The following is a 16183-nucleotide window of genomic DNA, read 5'->3' on the forward strand; positions in this document are numbered from 1 at the left end:
TCGAATGAGAGGGGATCGACAAAATCTCATGATCAGTTGCAAATCGAATAATTATTCTTATTATTAATTTTTTTATTGTTCTCATATATATTACTGACCTATCACGAAAAAAAATGTAGGTGGGAAGGAACTAGAGACTCCTATATTAATCGCTGCTCGAAATGGCATTTCTGAAATTGTGGAGAAAATTCTGGAACAGTTTCCAATAGCCATACATGACGTGAATAAAGAAAACAAGAATGCAATGTTGTTGGCGGCGCAGAACAGACAACCACAGGTAATTCAAATCCTGCTACAAAAAAATATACTGGTCAGAGACAGCGTGTTACGGGTGGTGGATAAAAGTGCGAATAATGCAGCTCATCTCGCGGCTAAGCTTGGAGAATATAGGCCTTGGCTGATTCCTGGGGAAGCCTTGCAAATGCAATATGAAATCAAGTGGTTTCAGTTATGCATATACAAAAAACTATATACATATAAATATATATATATTTGTAATAATTAATTGTTGTCATGTGTACGTACTTGATGCTTGGCTTCATGCAGTTCGTGATAGACTCCATTCCCTCTAAATTTCTTACCTGCTGCAACGCGGACAACAAGACCCCTGTGGAACTGTTCATCGAGAATCACGGCGAACTCGTCAGCAACGGTGGCGAATGGTTAGTTAAAACCTCCGAAGCGTACTCCGTTGTCGCTGGACTCATAGCCACTGTGGCCTTTGCCACCTCCACAGCAGTCCCCGGAGGCGTCAAGGATAATATTGGCACTCCAATATTGGAAAACAGAATCCCATTCCACCTCTTTGCCATCTCATCACTCATCGCACTCTGCTTCTCGGTCACGGCTTTGGTCACGTTCCTCTCCATCTTAACATCAAGGTATAAAGCAACAGATTTCGGAAAGGACTTGCCACTGAAGCTCTTGATAGGTTTAACGTCCTTGTTCTTTTCCATAGCTGCGATGCTGATTTCCTTCTGCTCAGGACATCTCTTCGTGATAAACGATAAGTTAAAGTATGTGGCGTATACAGTGTATGCGGCAACCTGCCTTCCGGTTACTTTATTTGCTGTGATGCAGTTTCCGCTGTATTTTGATCTTTTAGATTCTACCTTCAGGAAGGTGCCACGACGTAGCTACATGGCATCCATTCATGACTAAGTAATGTGCCTTTTTTTTTTCTATTCAATTTTCATTTTCTTTTATCTCCCTTTTCTATTTTATATATCGAATAAGGATCTCTCCGTGTGTGATTATGTTTAGTCTGTTTTTGACCGAAAAAAAAAAACAAAAAAAAAAAAAGAACTGTTTGTCTTATATTATATATTATATGTACGATGAAATTAATGTTTGAATAAAATTCTCTTTCCTCTTCTTAATTAGAGCACTTTCTATGGACTATGCAAATACAAATTCAATGGCTGTTGGTTGGCTAATAAAGTCTCAAAATACGTTGCATTGGATTATGCACACTACAAGAAATCGGGGATATTCCGGCGATTTAATAATCGCCGCAAAATATTTCGTTGGCAAAAGTATGTTTTGCCGGCGAGTTAAAAATCCCCGCGAAATTCATGATCTAATAAAACCATTTACTAGCCGGGGCTTATAATAACTATTGCAACGATTATAAAATCGCTGCTATATTACAATATACTTTTCCCATCGCCTAAACTACGTCACTTTATCTCTATCTTTGGGCGCGAAGTCTTATTTTTCATCCTCATCCCGCGTCCCCCCCTGCAACCACCAAAACCCACCCCCCGATTCCCTACGGCCTGCTCCTTCGTTCTCCACAGCCTCTATACGTTCTGTCCTTCTCCAAAAGACCACCGACGCCATATGCTTACCTATTTCAGTCGAAGGAAATCTCCAGCGATTTAGCCACACCACCCCCACGCCATTTTCTTCCCACGGAGGTTGAACCAGAGTCCATACAGCTGAAAGCTTTAGGTTCCATTCTTCGTCTCTCTCTCTCTCTCTCTCTCTCTCTCTCTCTCTCTCTCTCTCTCGTGAAAACCCTCTGATTTTGTAATCCTAGGGCATTCAGTTGTTTCCCCTTCTCTATCTCCACCGAAGATTGAATGGGAAAGTTGGTGCTGCACGGCTTGTGAAGTTGTTGGAGTTCTGAGTTGCCGACCACTGGTAAGCACCTTCTCCTTCTCTGCTTCTCACCACACACCCACGTTCACTTCAAGTTATAATTTTTTAGCCCCATCCTTTTCGTTCGGTATTAGACAACTGATTTTTTGCTTCCTAATTGAACTATAGTTTTAAAATTTGGACTTGAATGTAAAATGGAAACAATATTCCATTCTGAAACCCCCAATTGCAGTTCAATAATGATGCAAATGGTAGCCGACCTGCCAAGATAGATATAACTGGCTTTAGTGATTTTAAATTAAATGCTGCTGGGCTGTTCTCTGGTATTTAGTTTATCTGATTTTATCACTATGGAAAATTACTAAATTGAACTGTTTCTTAGTTTTTGGCCTATGCAGCGAGTTGCTTAGAGTTTTTATTTGAAATCTGTGGTTCTCCAGTTTCTTACTTTTCGGTCCCTGACATTTCTGAGTTCTCATCTGTTCCTTTGTATGGTTTATACTTTATTTGTTGCATGGATGATTTGTGTTTTATTGGTTTGTTTCTGTTATAGTACCCTGTGGGGCTGGTTTTATGTTGTTGGTTTGTGGTGATCATTTTCCCTAGCCTTCAGATAGTTTTTAATTTGTATTGTGTTAAGTATTCTTTTTTTTCACTTAAATAGGTATGTGATTTTAATTTTTGAAGAGATAACCCTGATTTGGGCCTCTTTTTTGGGTATAGAGAGACCACTTCCAATGTTCTTTTTACCATTATTGTAGTCCAATCTTTTCATGAACTTCAATCATTTTCTGAAGCCTTCAGACATTCTTATACAAACCAGATTATACAAACCAGGTAATTCAAGCATTCATACTATGCCAGCTTCGTGGCAACAAGAAAAGTATGTGGAGAGCAAAGCTTGATCTAGACTTTACATACTTCGATGCAATGATCAGAAACTGAGAGATCATTGGAATAACAAGTCAACCTCTACATCTAGTACAAAGAAGCCAATAAAAGATGAGAGAGAGAGAGAGAGAGAACACTAAAAATTTCAATAAATACACAGATACTCAAGGTATTCATGTGAGCCAGTAATAATACAAACAATCAAAGCCACTTTTTTTACCTTTTTATTTATCAAAAAAAAAAAAATTACCTTCTTACAACAACTTTAGACTGATGATACACTAAAACTTATATACAAGGTACAGCCTTTATATAAGCATTAAAACAGGATCTGTCAAATGTTAACGTTTTTATTTTCTTGGGTTTTTTTGTTGGGGGGGGGGGGGGGGGGGGGGGCTGCTTATCTAGTGCCAAATTCAAGGTTAAGCTTTAAAGTTCTGGTGATAATAGGAAGGCATTACGTCTGTTTATTTAATTGTTCACCCCTCGTCGGTTCTTTTCATGGCCTAAACCTATTCATTGATCTTCTTAATCCTAAACAACCTCCCTTTTAGGATAGTAAACAGCCTGGTGAGTGTCTTCGTATCCATTGTCCCCTTCCATGAAAAGTTTGTTTAATTCACCGAATAACCCTTTTCAAGCAAAAGTACACAATATATATCTCCATGCTAAATTAAGTGAACTGAAACTCCCAGACATGAAAGAGCCCTGCAGTCCAGCTCTATTGAGTAATCCTGTAGACCAGGAGTTGAGAACTTGAGATGTAGATCTCAAGGATACAAAATTAGAAGTGATAAGAGGCACACCTAACTATATACTTGACTGGGAAGCTTCCATTTCAAACTGCATAATGATCAATTCTGGTTTTCCTTCTATTTCCTCAAGTGAGAAGACAATATTGGTCCGTGAGTAATAGACTCACACCAACAGTTCATGGTCAGGAAGTAAAATTACAACTTGTGGGGAGAAAGCTTCAATAAGAGAGTTCATTCATTCTTTCTCAGGCCCAAAGTCATTGCATCTAGATCGTAATTATGACATAGGATTTAGCTAACCTAAATGACAGAATATATACAGTTCTAACCAATCAACTCCAATGAATTCTTACTGAAAGGTAGCAAGTATTCTTCATAAACTTCAATACCCTTCAGATAAGATTGTTGGAAACTGAAAATCAGAGCATTCATTGTGGTTGGCAATGAGGAAATTGATAAAAACTCAATGATCAATAACTTCAAAATCATTCTAATATCACGAGCATAAGATTAATGTAACCAGTACATTTGTAGTTAGGGGACTCCATGGGACCCTTTCTCAGCCAAAATGATGACCTTAGAATGGATTTTTCATCTCAAATTAATTTGATTGTTTTCCCTGGGATGTATGCTCAACAAAGCATTAGAAACTACTTGTTGAGCTAATGTTTGCTTTTCCTATTACAATTCTCACATTTTCAAAATCAAATCTCTACTGTGTGGTCATTTGGTCCTCACTACATATATTTCATACAAATCAGGGTTATCTCTTTCCTCAACACTTTAAACTTTTGGGCGAGTTATCTTTTAAGGGATATCAACATTTGTAATGGTTAGCATTAGTTCTGTTTCTGCTTTAGATTGTACTTAGGTTTATTCTCTTGTATACTACCCGTGTACTTGGGCTATGCCTATTTACTATGAATAAAATCCATAATATCTATCAAAAAACATTACAAACCTATGTGTTAGTTAGCTGGAAAATGTTCAACAGAGTTTTTTCCAGCTAGACATTTTTGGATGCCATATGAGTTTTGGAACAACGGATGACAAATTACCCTTTTGATTGCTCTATGTTCATGATCACTAATATGATGTAGAAGAGTCTTTGAATCATTTATAAGAACTTAGATCAGCAAAAGAGTACTCACTTTTGCATCATGCATTTAGAAGCCATAGTTTAGTTTTTATCAAATAGGCGAATATGGCATAGCATTTTTTGTGTTTTTTTGTTAAGAGTAGGTTACACATTTATTACTTGCAGATATCGCTTGCTTTAAGTACTCTATGGCAGTTTGTAATACTGTAAATAGTTACAGTATCAACATTTCACGAGTTTTGAGTAAAAAACTACCAGGCTAAAGTAAATCTCTTTGCTAAAATTTAGTGCACATGTATTAAATATGTATTAAATAAAGTATAAAAAAAAGTTAGTATTTATTCTCTTATATACTTATTATAAACTAAAGTAAAAGTGCAAAACTGACAACTCCATTTTTGGATCAAGATGTATGGGGGTTCTTCCTTTAACTTGTTTAATTGAACAAGCATATGATTATTTGACTTATGAGTCCCAAACATTTTATACCCACACCAAAAGAATAGATCATACATCAAAGCTATTTATGTCGAGCAACTTTATGAATAAGTTTAGAGAAAAACTGTGTGATGCATATCGCTAACATCAATTCACCTGTAATAAAGGAACTTCCTCGATTGGCAGTTCCGCTCCAAGGTCTCCACGAGCAACCATTGCCTGCAAACTAGTCAAGAAAACTAGTTCTGGTTGCCATAGGAAGGATGATATGTGTTTGAAGGTCACAAAAAGTTGGTTTCAGATCCTTAATATGTTTCCTCTTATTGTCTTAAAAAAAAAAAAAGATTTGTCAAAAAGATTGCTAATTTACAAACAGTGAGTACAAGCATGTTATTTTTATGGTTTCCTTTTTTTTTTTTTTTTTCTGGGGGGGGGGGGGTTGTGGTGACCATAAATTCTGTCCTGATTTCTTTTGTACTTATATACTCATCTGTTTTTAATTCTTTGAGAATATTAAGCAGGCAATGAACTTAATGTAAAACTTCCCACAGCAGTTTTTTCTGAGATTAGGGATCACCTGTCATAACACTTCTTAACTTTTAAGTTCAGCGAAACACCTGCAGTATAATATGTTTTACTACTAATATTGTTTTAATAATTGGTTGCTTAGGCCCTGTCTCTTTACTGTAAATAATTGTGTGTTTCAATTTGCATTTGGTTTGAATTTGCAGCAGATTGCCATTGTGCAGCAATAGCCTGTCTAACATCACGCACATCCTGCCGCGACTGTTGTTGCTAAATAGGTAACTATGATTTTGTATTTTTGGCCTACTTTCTGTCTTGATTTGCTGTGAGTGGCAGAAAAGTACAAGAACTTAGATCGTTGAATTCCTAGATGCATAAACCAGTGGACTTGGTATGAACTTTTTGGTTTTAAAGACTACCGTGTATAAAGCGAATAATCCAAAATTTCAATACTATTTTTGTATTGTTTGTCTTCCATGTTTAAAACAGTATTTTGACTCTTACATATAGAGCTAAAACATTAACGACCAATTCTATGTTTACACTTATATATATGGAAAATTAAATGATCATGTCTATCAGGTGCTATTGGATGAATGGAGAAAGTATAAATGAGACCTAGTAACCCATTAAGAATATTGGGTTACTAGGTTATATAAAATTCGATTTTCAGGTTTCTCCAGCGATTTTTTAATCGCCGTCAATAATTTTAAAAAACCATTTAATACGATAGATTCCCATTTCAGAAAATCCTATTGCAGCTATTTTTAGTCGCTGGAAAATCATATAGCAGCGAGTTTTATCTCGCTGCCATATGCTATTGAAACAGAAAACTATATAGCAGCGATTAACAAACCGCTGCCATATCATATTCCGGCGAATTTTTTTATCGCTGCCATATAATTTGAACCAGGCAAAGTATATAGCAGCGATTAAGGAACCGCTGCTATATAATTTGGCAGCGATTTTTCTATCGCTACCATATGATTTTGGAAATTGAAACGTATATGGCGGCGATTACGTCAGCGCTGCAAAATCGTATGGCAGCCATTTTATAATCGCTGCCATATATTTTTGAAACAGGAAAACTATATAGCAGCGATTAAAAAACCGCTGCCTTACTATTTGGCAGCGATTTTTCTATCGCTGCCATATGATTTTGGAAATGGTTACGTATTTAGCTGCGATTACAAAAGCGCTGCAAACTCAGTTGCCAGCGATGTATGTATCGCTGCCATATGTTTTGAACCATGGACAGTATATGGCAGCGACTTTGGAAGCGCTGCTAATTAATTTGGCAGCGATTTAGTAATCGCTGGAATAGAATTTGACGCTATTCAAAGTATATGCCAGCGATACAAAAATCGCTGCTAAATATTCATTTTTTCACGGCGATTTTCTTTATTTGTCGTGCTATAGGTAAAGTGGAAGAATAATACCGGCGAATATGCGGCGATTAGATAATCGCTGGAATATGACTATAGCGGGGATTTATGTCTATTTGCCGGCGATTTTACAACGCCGGGAAAAGGCCAATCTGTTGTTGTGGCAAATGCAAAAATGGCTGGCTTTTTACTACAATCAATTAGTTCTTTAGGTCAAATTTGATAGTCTCGGTACGTAACATGATCACAAGGAATAAAAACATCCTCTCTTTGCCTGTGTACGTTATTTGTTATTCCAATGGGGTATTTTGTGCTACTTGTGTGCGTTATGTGTTCTATTCCCATTAATGGTAGAGCATTAATATATCCCTCTAACTCTTAATAGCAAAAAAAATTTAGAAAAAAAATTAATATTATTAAGGCTCGTTTGGATATATAACAGTTTTATCTCATTTCATCTCATCACTATAACTTTTCTAAATTTCTATACAAAATATAAAAAAATAATTGAACCTTTTTAAATCCCAAATTAATAATAATATTAAAAAAATAATATTATAATAATATTTTATTTAGCTTTAATTTAAAACCATCTCATCTTACTACCCAAACAAATTAATATTATTTTATTAATATTTTGGCTTCACAACTTTTTGGTAGAAGATATACTTGATTTGGGAAGAGTGATGCTGAGTTTTATATAATGTAGTTATAATATTGGCTTGGGTTTTTTGAACTAGAAGTTTTTTTAGGGCTATAATATTATTATTAATTAACATATTATTGGTAAAATGGTAAAATATGATAAAATTAAATAAATTAAAAATGAGAAAAAAAGAAATTAAAATATGACAAATTAAATAAATGTGGAGATTGGATGACCATGGAATAGGCAAAAACAAATTTACGTCATATTAGCTAAAACTTAAGTTTGACTTTGGCTATTTCAATGAGAGTACTCTTCTGTCTCATGCGAAGCTGCCTTTGGTTTCTTTGTGCTGTTGGAGTTTTTACTTCTAAAAATTACATGCTGTCAAAATGTAGTAGCATACTTACTTTAGGGTTTGCATATATATATATAGGAAAATTCTACTCTTCATCCGGTTTTCCTATCACACGCCACACGAAGGCTGATGTGGCAAACCCAGTCAACTTACCTTCCGGTTCAGTGATTAAATCCAAATCCAAAAATCCCTATCCCTCACCCTCTCCCCGTGAATCCTCTAAGGAAAAATCCTTCGATGATTTCATCTTTCCTATCTGAGAACTTCCTCTCCTCGTGAGTCCCCACTTGCGATTTGAGAAATCATCACTCTCTCCCGTGACGTGACGGTTTCATCTTCCCCCATCAGAAATCATCACTTTCTTCTTTGCTAATTTCGGGCCTAACGCAACCGCATTTGTCGTGCCAGTTGAGATTTTCCCAGCCAGATTGCGTCTACTTGCCATTGCATATCTGCAGCATCGGAAAAGCTTGGAGCCATTGTGGGTGCATTTGGTTTCTTGTAAGGCTTCCTGTGGGAGACTAGGAATTACAAATGATTTTATGGAATATAACTGCTAAAGTTCCAGTCTCTTGAAGAAAATTTGTCTAAGGAGAATGAAAGGGAAAATGTGGAATACATAGCTGCAAAATATTCAGGTTCTTGTGGGAGAATTTTCTACTCGGTTTGCTCGCAAAACTTGAGACTTTGGTGTGTGCATTTGGGCTCTCGTATTTCTCTAAGAACTGGGTCAAGACAAATGCAACGCGAGGGTTTTGCTCTTCCCGTTGGGGGAAATCAACTTCCCGCTCATGACATTTTCTCTTGTGAAACCTGAAGCAAAGAGCAAGAGAAGGGTAGAAATTGGGGAGGGGAAGGTAAGAATAAGAGCAATTTTTTCTGTTTCTCATACATCTTCAGACATGTCCATTTACGTGCCAATATACATGGAGTTTCTACATAACCTTGGTAAATCCTTTGGAGACCAACTTTCATAAGATTACTTATATCAAGAGTTTCCATATACCACTTTACAAACTCATCTTTTCATCTTTTCACCCGAGAATCGGCAATCAAGAAGGAAGTGACTTTCTCCATTATCTCTATTATTATCAGATAATATTAGCCTAAAACTAATGTGCCTCAAATATGTCAATTTATTCACGGATAGTGCAATGCTATGCTGTGCCTTAGAACTATTTCGTAAATTTAAAAACCATAGCACTCTCCAAGGAAGAAAACTCTAAACAGCAGAGACTATTCAACGAGTATGGTCTCTAAGCACTTCGAGATCCATCTCCATGGGGTCAGTGGCCTGAATCTCATAATGGACACCATTCAGCTCTCGTCTGATGGCTTGGTTCTCGTCGGTCGGTCGTAGCTTTCTTGTCGGAGATCCTAGACGGTGGCGGTGAAGGGGGCAAGGGGAAGAAGTGAAGAAGAACGCCTGCGGGTCAGGGTGGGGGGAGAAATTGAAATGAAACTTCTTGGACCAAAATGCACGTTTTCAATTTAAAAAAAAAAAAAAAAAAGAAAGCCACGTAGGCTAGAGTGCGGAGGTTGAGTGAATAGGGGTAATTGTATAGCATAACTCATATATATATATATATATATATTGTAAGGGACTTTCCCCTCACATTCGGCCGTTCAATTTCAACTGGCAAGTAGTGGGCCTTTCCTTCGGCTTGGCCCATGAGGCAGCCCACTTGTAGAGGGAGACAACAACCATGACTGACAAGGTAAGGGAACTGACACCGTTTGACTCCAACGTACCCTTAGGAACCTGTTCATGATGTTATGGGATGAGGGAGGAACCATCGATCCACTAACGAATAAGCATCAACAGACAACTAGCAAAGCTTGAAGGAAAAGCAAGACAAGAAGCTACACTGTATTAATGATGCGCCACCCTGGCCTTACATCGAATTAATTATGCCACTGTAGAGGCCACTCTGCATTCAAGAAACCTTGATAGAAGGATGGCGAGAAGGACGTAGGCCCCAAAAGAGCATATGTGATATGCCCCCTGCAAACTCTAGGTATAAATAGTGGAGTCACAGGTATGAGAACTCTCTCTAGTTCCCTTTTTTACTGACAATCTCACAAAGATATTTATTGACTTAAGCATCGGAGGCTCCTCAGTCCCAAGGCCACCTCCTTCCTTCTCTTCTGTATAGTTTTTGCAGGCCCTACCAAAAAGACCTGAGCCATTGGAATCTAGCCCATAATTGTGCGAAACACGACATTAGACATAGCGCCGTCTATGATATCCCGTTTTTACGTGTATTTTCACTGAATGAGTATTTTAATTTAATTAAAATATTAGTTATTTTATTTTAAATTATTTTATTTTTATTGAATTTATTTAGCTGTAAAAATTATTTTGTAGAGCTTTCTTAAATTGCTGTGTAATTTATTTTAATTTATTTTTGGATTTAAAATTTTGTTGTTATTATTTACTAGTTATTTATTATATTTTAGCTAGATGTGATGTTTAAATTATTTTATTCGTTTTATAGCTTTTAAAGTTGTTTTCATCGGATCAGTTTCTAGACTCTTGAGGTGAGGATTGGACCTCATTTCTTTTCCTCATCTTTTCTTTTTCTCATTTTATTTTTCTCCTTTCTCTTTCTTTTCTTTTTTTCTTTCTTTTTTCTTATCTTTTCCTCCGGTTTCCTCCCGCGCACACGAAGGCTCTCTCACCCCCTCCATTTTCGCTGTTTGCCTTCAGCCACCCAGAACCGCCACCATCCACCGCCGTGTACTACACCACCCACCCAGATTTCTTCCCCTCCTACCGGTGAACATCTCCACCAAATTTCACCTCTATCAGAGCTGCTGTTTGTACCCACTAACTCCTCCAAGCCGCCCTGCTTTTGGGCCATATCGCCGTCGTCGTTCCACCTCCGGCCACCATCTCTTCACAGCTTCATCACCGACCTCTTTCCGTCCTAAACCACCCATTTCCAGCTCCGATCCGCTGCCAGAGCAGCCCCCACGAGCTCAACTCCGTTTTGGCCGTTTTTCACTTCCACCACCGTTTTCGCCGCCACCCACAGCCAACCCTCACTTCTAGTAGCTTCATAAACACCTCTTAGAGCATTGGCAATGGGTTCTTTATCTTCATATGCAAAATCATATCTTTTGAAGATTGATTTTGAATATGAAGAAAAAATACTACATTGGATTATGTATTTTTTGATCAAATAATAATAAAATAATAAAGAGAGAGAATAGAAAAAAGAAACGAGAGAAAAAGAGAGAAAAGAGAGAGTTGGGAGGAGAGAGAAAAAACAATAAAATATAGTTTGAAGAAAGAAAAGGAGGTCTTCATCTTTGAATAAGAACTATACATAGTTATTTATAATTATAGATATGAACAAACCAATGTAGACCATTTTAAGGGCATATTTTTCAAATTCAAAGATGAAAATGAAGATAAATAACCCATTGCCAATGCTCTAAGCCATTCCCTGTCAATATCAAGTCTTGGTTTGTTCCCATTCAAAAGTGGGTATTGGCCACAGTGTTTTTACACTGTTACGTTGCTTTTTCTTCTTTCTTTTCAGCTCGTTGATCCTTCAAAAATTTTTATATAGCGCTGTAAGTATTTTCCAAACTTTATTTTAGATTTAAATATATTATTACTTTTACAATAAATTCATTGGCTGGTTGGTTATTCCGGACTGAGTCCAAGGAGTCGGGGGTCGGATGGATTTGAGGAATGAGTTATTTGTTTATTGTTAATGTTGAGATTTGTTGGATAAATTGTGTCTTGAGGTGTGCGTTGCATGGAGCATGCATGTTCATGTTTAAAAAGGAAAAATTGGATTTTTTTGGCATAATGGCATACATGTACATGCGTTAAATTATGAAAACTGGATTTTCATGTGTAAATGGATTTTTGGGTGAATGTCTATCATGACCCCAAGCCGAGATGAGGTATTATCTCGGTGGAGCTCCACTGGTCACCTAGGTTGTCGCTGGGCGACAACGGGAGTGGGCGGGATGGTAACGCTCTCGTACTGACTCCGTGGCCCCTCTGCTGACGGAGGCTAGAGGATGCTTGGCTACATACGCGCTGGGCGTGGAACTGGGCATCGCTCGTTACGAAGTCACATGCATGATCGTTACCCGTGGTGTAACGAAGGGAGCTAGGGTGTGCGGATGACCCCTAGGAGAGGTCATGGTGCATTCGGATAAATTGGATATTGATTTGAAATTGGATTTGGGCCAAACGTGACTTTTGGCGTGAGTTTTAAAGGAATTATATTTTGGGGCCAAATGAGACTTTTGACGTGCATGCAAAAATGTGGATTTTGGGACATTTGCATTCAGCATATTTTCATGCATATTGTTGAGTGTAATATATTTTTATCTTATGGCGTTTGGATTATTACTTACCTGCGGCACCATTTTGGTACCATAGATTTTGATGCAGAGTTTGAAAAGAATGAGGCTGAGTCCGAGGAGGCGGCTCCACCAGAGTATTGACTTGGAGTCTTTTATATTAAAAATTATCTCTACTAGTTTTTATGTCTTGTAATTTGGTTTTGAAACAATATTTGAGACTTGTAATATTTTATTATGTGTGATTTAAAAGAGTTTGTATTTAAACAAAAATTATGGTACTTAGTTATAAGACTTTTATTATCCACTATGTGGTTTTATTATACACTTGTTGCATGTACACACACTTGGCACTTGGCGATGGGATGTGTGACCCGTGTTGTCATCATCCCGATGCCTCGATTTCCACGTGTCTGTACGTGGGAGTTGGGGGCATCACACCGTCTTTGCGATACATTTGAGAAATCTCTCGTGTACTTCGTGCAACTACAATAACTTATTCCAGACGGCTCGGGAGCCAAAGCAAAATGGAGCTAGTAAACATTGAAACCAAGAGAACTAGGGTCTTCGAATAACTAGCAGAGCCTGCCTATGAAGTAACACCACAGAATGGCAGGGTAGACAATCAAGTATTACCACCACCTCCCAAGCGACCTCCTATGGGGTTGAAATCCAAGATGAAAAACTCTTAAAAAGGTAGAGTCGAACGAGCTATTAGAATTATGCCCTTTAAACCCTCACCGACCGAGAGCCACCACTAGGATTAGAGAAGAGATGACACCCAACATGCAAAACACCATGCAACAACTCCTCGCCAAGCATCAAGATGTCTTCACTTGGAGCCATGAAGGCATGTCGGGCATAGACCCCGAAGTTATGTAGCACCATCTGAGTGTCGACTCGAAAGCCAGGGGTATCAGGTAAAAATGCCAAAGCTTTAGCACAGAAAAGAACGTCACCATAGCTCAAAGGTCGATCGTCTGCTAATTGCAAGCTTTGTCCACAAAGTCTAGTATCTAGAATAGTTGTCTGACGTAGTGTTGGTGAAGAAATCAAACGACAAATGGAAAATGTGCATCGACTTCACTAACCTCAACAAAGCCTGCCCGTATGCTTAGATTTATGGATGCCTACTTTGGGCACAACTAGATCTGCATGAATTCGAAGGATAAAGAGAAAACCACATTCATCACCAAAAAGGGGCTAGACGGCTATACAGCCATGCCCTTTGGCCTAAAGAATGTAGGTGTACGTAGACAACCTACTGGTTAAAAGGGAGTAAGTGAAATTCCCATTGGCCTAACCTGATGATAATTGACAGAGTAACTATTCTAGGGTTTTTTTCCCTCAGGCCCAGGCGCTAGGCCCAATATCCAAAGGCTTGTACCCGCTTGGCAGCCCGAACAAGGACTTTTGACCTATATAAGTCAGCTTCGGGGCTTCAGGTCGGGGGGCAGGTTGTGATTACGCCCAAAGAATAACGCGGTAGTTGTAGCACAGCTTTGGGTGTCGATTCCATAAAGAGACAAATTAAAAGAATAGCAAGAGGAACAAAGAAACTAAAGAAAAATTTTAAATAAGTAATAGAGAACAAAGATTAATTTTAAATGTAAATTAAAGTGAAGCAAAGTGATTACCAGAAAAAGTACTCAAATTTGACAAACAGTAGAGCGTCGGAAATCCCTTGCACAAATCTGGTATTTTAATTATTCTTAATTCATTGGATAACTCAATTAGGAACTCAATTCCTGCAATTCCCAATCGGAAGGTATAGATTTATAAACCAGACTTAAATCAAATGTAACCTTTTGAAAAAACATTCATCACTTTTAAAAAAAACATGAATTACTACCTCTATTGATAAAATCCAATGACGACAATATACTCAGAAAGCAATATTGCAGCAAAAAACTAAATCAATATAGATAAATAACTGATCCGAACATAATCAAAGAACTAATCCATTCAATAGAAAAAGCATGACTGAATCCATAAACAGAATAAATTTTATGATTATTCGGAGAAGAAAATATCAACGATGAATTGAGAATGATAAAACAAAAGAGTTTTAGAAATTGAAAATCAAATACATGAATTAAGAATAAATTAGAAATACCATCTAATGTGCAAGTTCATCCCTAACCCTACTTGAGAATTTAGTTACCCATAAATATACTGGACAACAAAAATCTCCAGAGAAAACTGAAGCAAACGGTGGCCATGGAAGTGATTTTCTCCTCTCTTCAGATCTGCCTCTTATGCCTCCTCCTCCCCCTCTATTTCATGCTAATGATATGCTTATATAGGGTAGGAAAGAAACCCTAATGTCCTCTTAATTTCTGCATAAAAAAATCGCCTAAATTTTAGGACTTATCTTGGCAGCCACATACACAATTCAGGAGTTCGAATTTGAAAATCTTTATTAGAGATAAAGTTATAGCCCTTTAAGATAGATTTCCAATGCATCAAGAATCGCATCAATCCGATATGTGAGTAAAAAGATACAGTCAAAACACTAAATTATGACCAGACTATCTCCTAGCGAATTTTCGACTTGGACTTCTTGTGGTTTCATTTTGTGATTTTTTTTCTTTTTCTTTTCTTCCAAATTGCTCTCAAACCCCATGAATGTCCTCCTTTGAATTTGACTGGGCTTGACTTACTCTTTTATAAACTTTGAAATTAAACATAAAAAAACTGCTTAGAAGTATCCCAACGTAAATAGAAATTCAATTAAAGAATACACATTAATTCCTATAATTTGTATTCACATTTTAGCATTTTAGTCCAATAATAGGGTATTTAGAGTGCACTTTTGCACACTCATCACACCCCCCAACTTACTCATTGCTAGTCCCTAGCAATTTTCATGTCAAAACGACGAAAGAGATAAAAAAAAAAAATCACACATAAAGGCCATCAAGTCACACTTTCCAAATTCACATATCAAAACAATCTAAGGAATTCAATAACCCATCAAGATCAATCCACCTATAGCAATTCACAGAGTGTGTGTGTGTGTTCTCCAAGCCATAATCATCTTACTACTAACCTTGACACATGCAACATCAAGAATGTCTCAAGCAAAAGGTTCAACTCCATAACTCACGGGTATAATAGTGTTTTGTGTAAGGGCTCTCTCTATGAAGTTGACAATGGGTGTATACATACTCTCATGGAAAATTAGGCAATTATGTACAAGCAACAAGCAAACATTGATCTTACGATAGGAACACTAACAAATGAGATTTCCACCAGTCTTTCCAACAGCTTACTTAGGATCAGAACGGTCAACACAAAAGGTTGTAATGTGACTTGGTTTCGGGGCTATATGAAAAAAAAGGATGAAAGGGATTCAAAAACTTCCAAGTACATACAAAGGGAATTTTATTAAATATCTCAATAGACCACACTTCTCACTTAATGTACTCTCCAACTTTTCATATCATCAAATAATAATGCTTTTCCTTCTTCTTACTCTTTTTTTTTTCAACAATTTGATGGATAAACACATGCCACTTTTGCATTCTTTCCATCTCTACCAACTTTTTTTTTTCTTCTTTTTTTTTTTTTTAAATCCACTCAATTGAACACTTTGCAACTTGTACTCTTCTCTTTTTTCTGTCGTCTTCTTCTTCTTCTTCTTCTTTTAAT

At 37.2% G+C, this 16183-nt stretch overlaps 1 protein-coding gene across 1 annotated transcript in view; it reads left to right on the top strand.

Annotated features, from left to right (window-relative positions):
* Positions 1-1274, top strand: part of LOC122318294 — a 30893-nt gene extending 29619 nt beyond the window's left edge. The window contains exons 7-8 of the mRNA XM_043135523.1: positions 120-277; positions 547-1274. Coding sequence (XP_042991457.1) covers positions 120-277; positions 547-1161 — 773 coding nt within the window. The 3' untranslated portion in view covers positions 1162-1274. The remainder of the gene's footprint in view (positions 1-119; positions 278-546) is intronic.
* The last annotated feature ends 14909 nt before the right edge of the window (positions 1275-16183 follow it).

This window comes from Carya illinoinensis, chromosome 8, assembly GCF_018687715.1.
Source record: "Carya illinoinensis cultivar Pawnee chromosome 8, C.illinoinensisPawnee_v1, whole genome shotgun sequence".
NCBI classification, from domain to species: domain Eukaryota; kingdom Viridiplantae; phylum Streptophyta; class Magnoliopsida; order Fagales; family Juglandaceae; genus Carya; species Carya illinoinensis.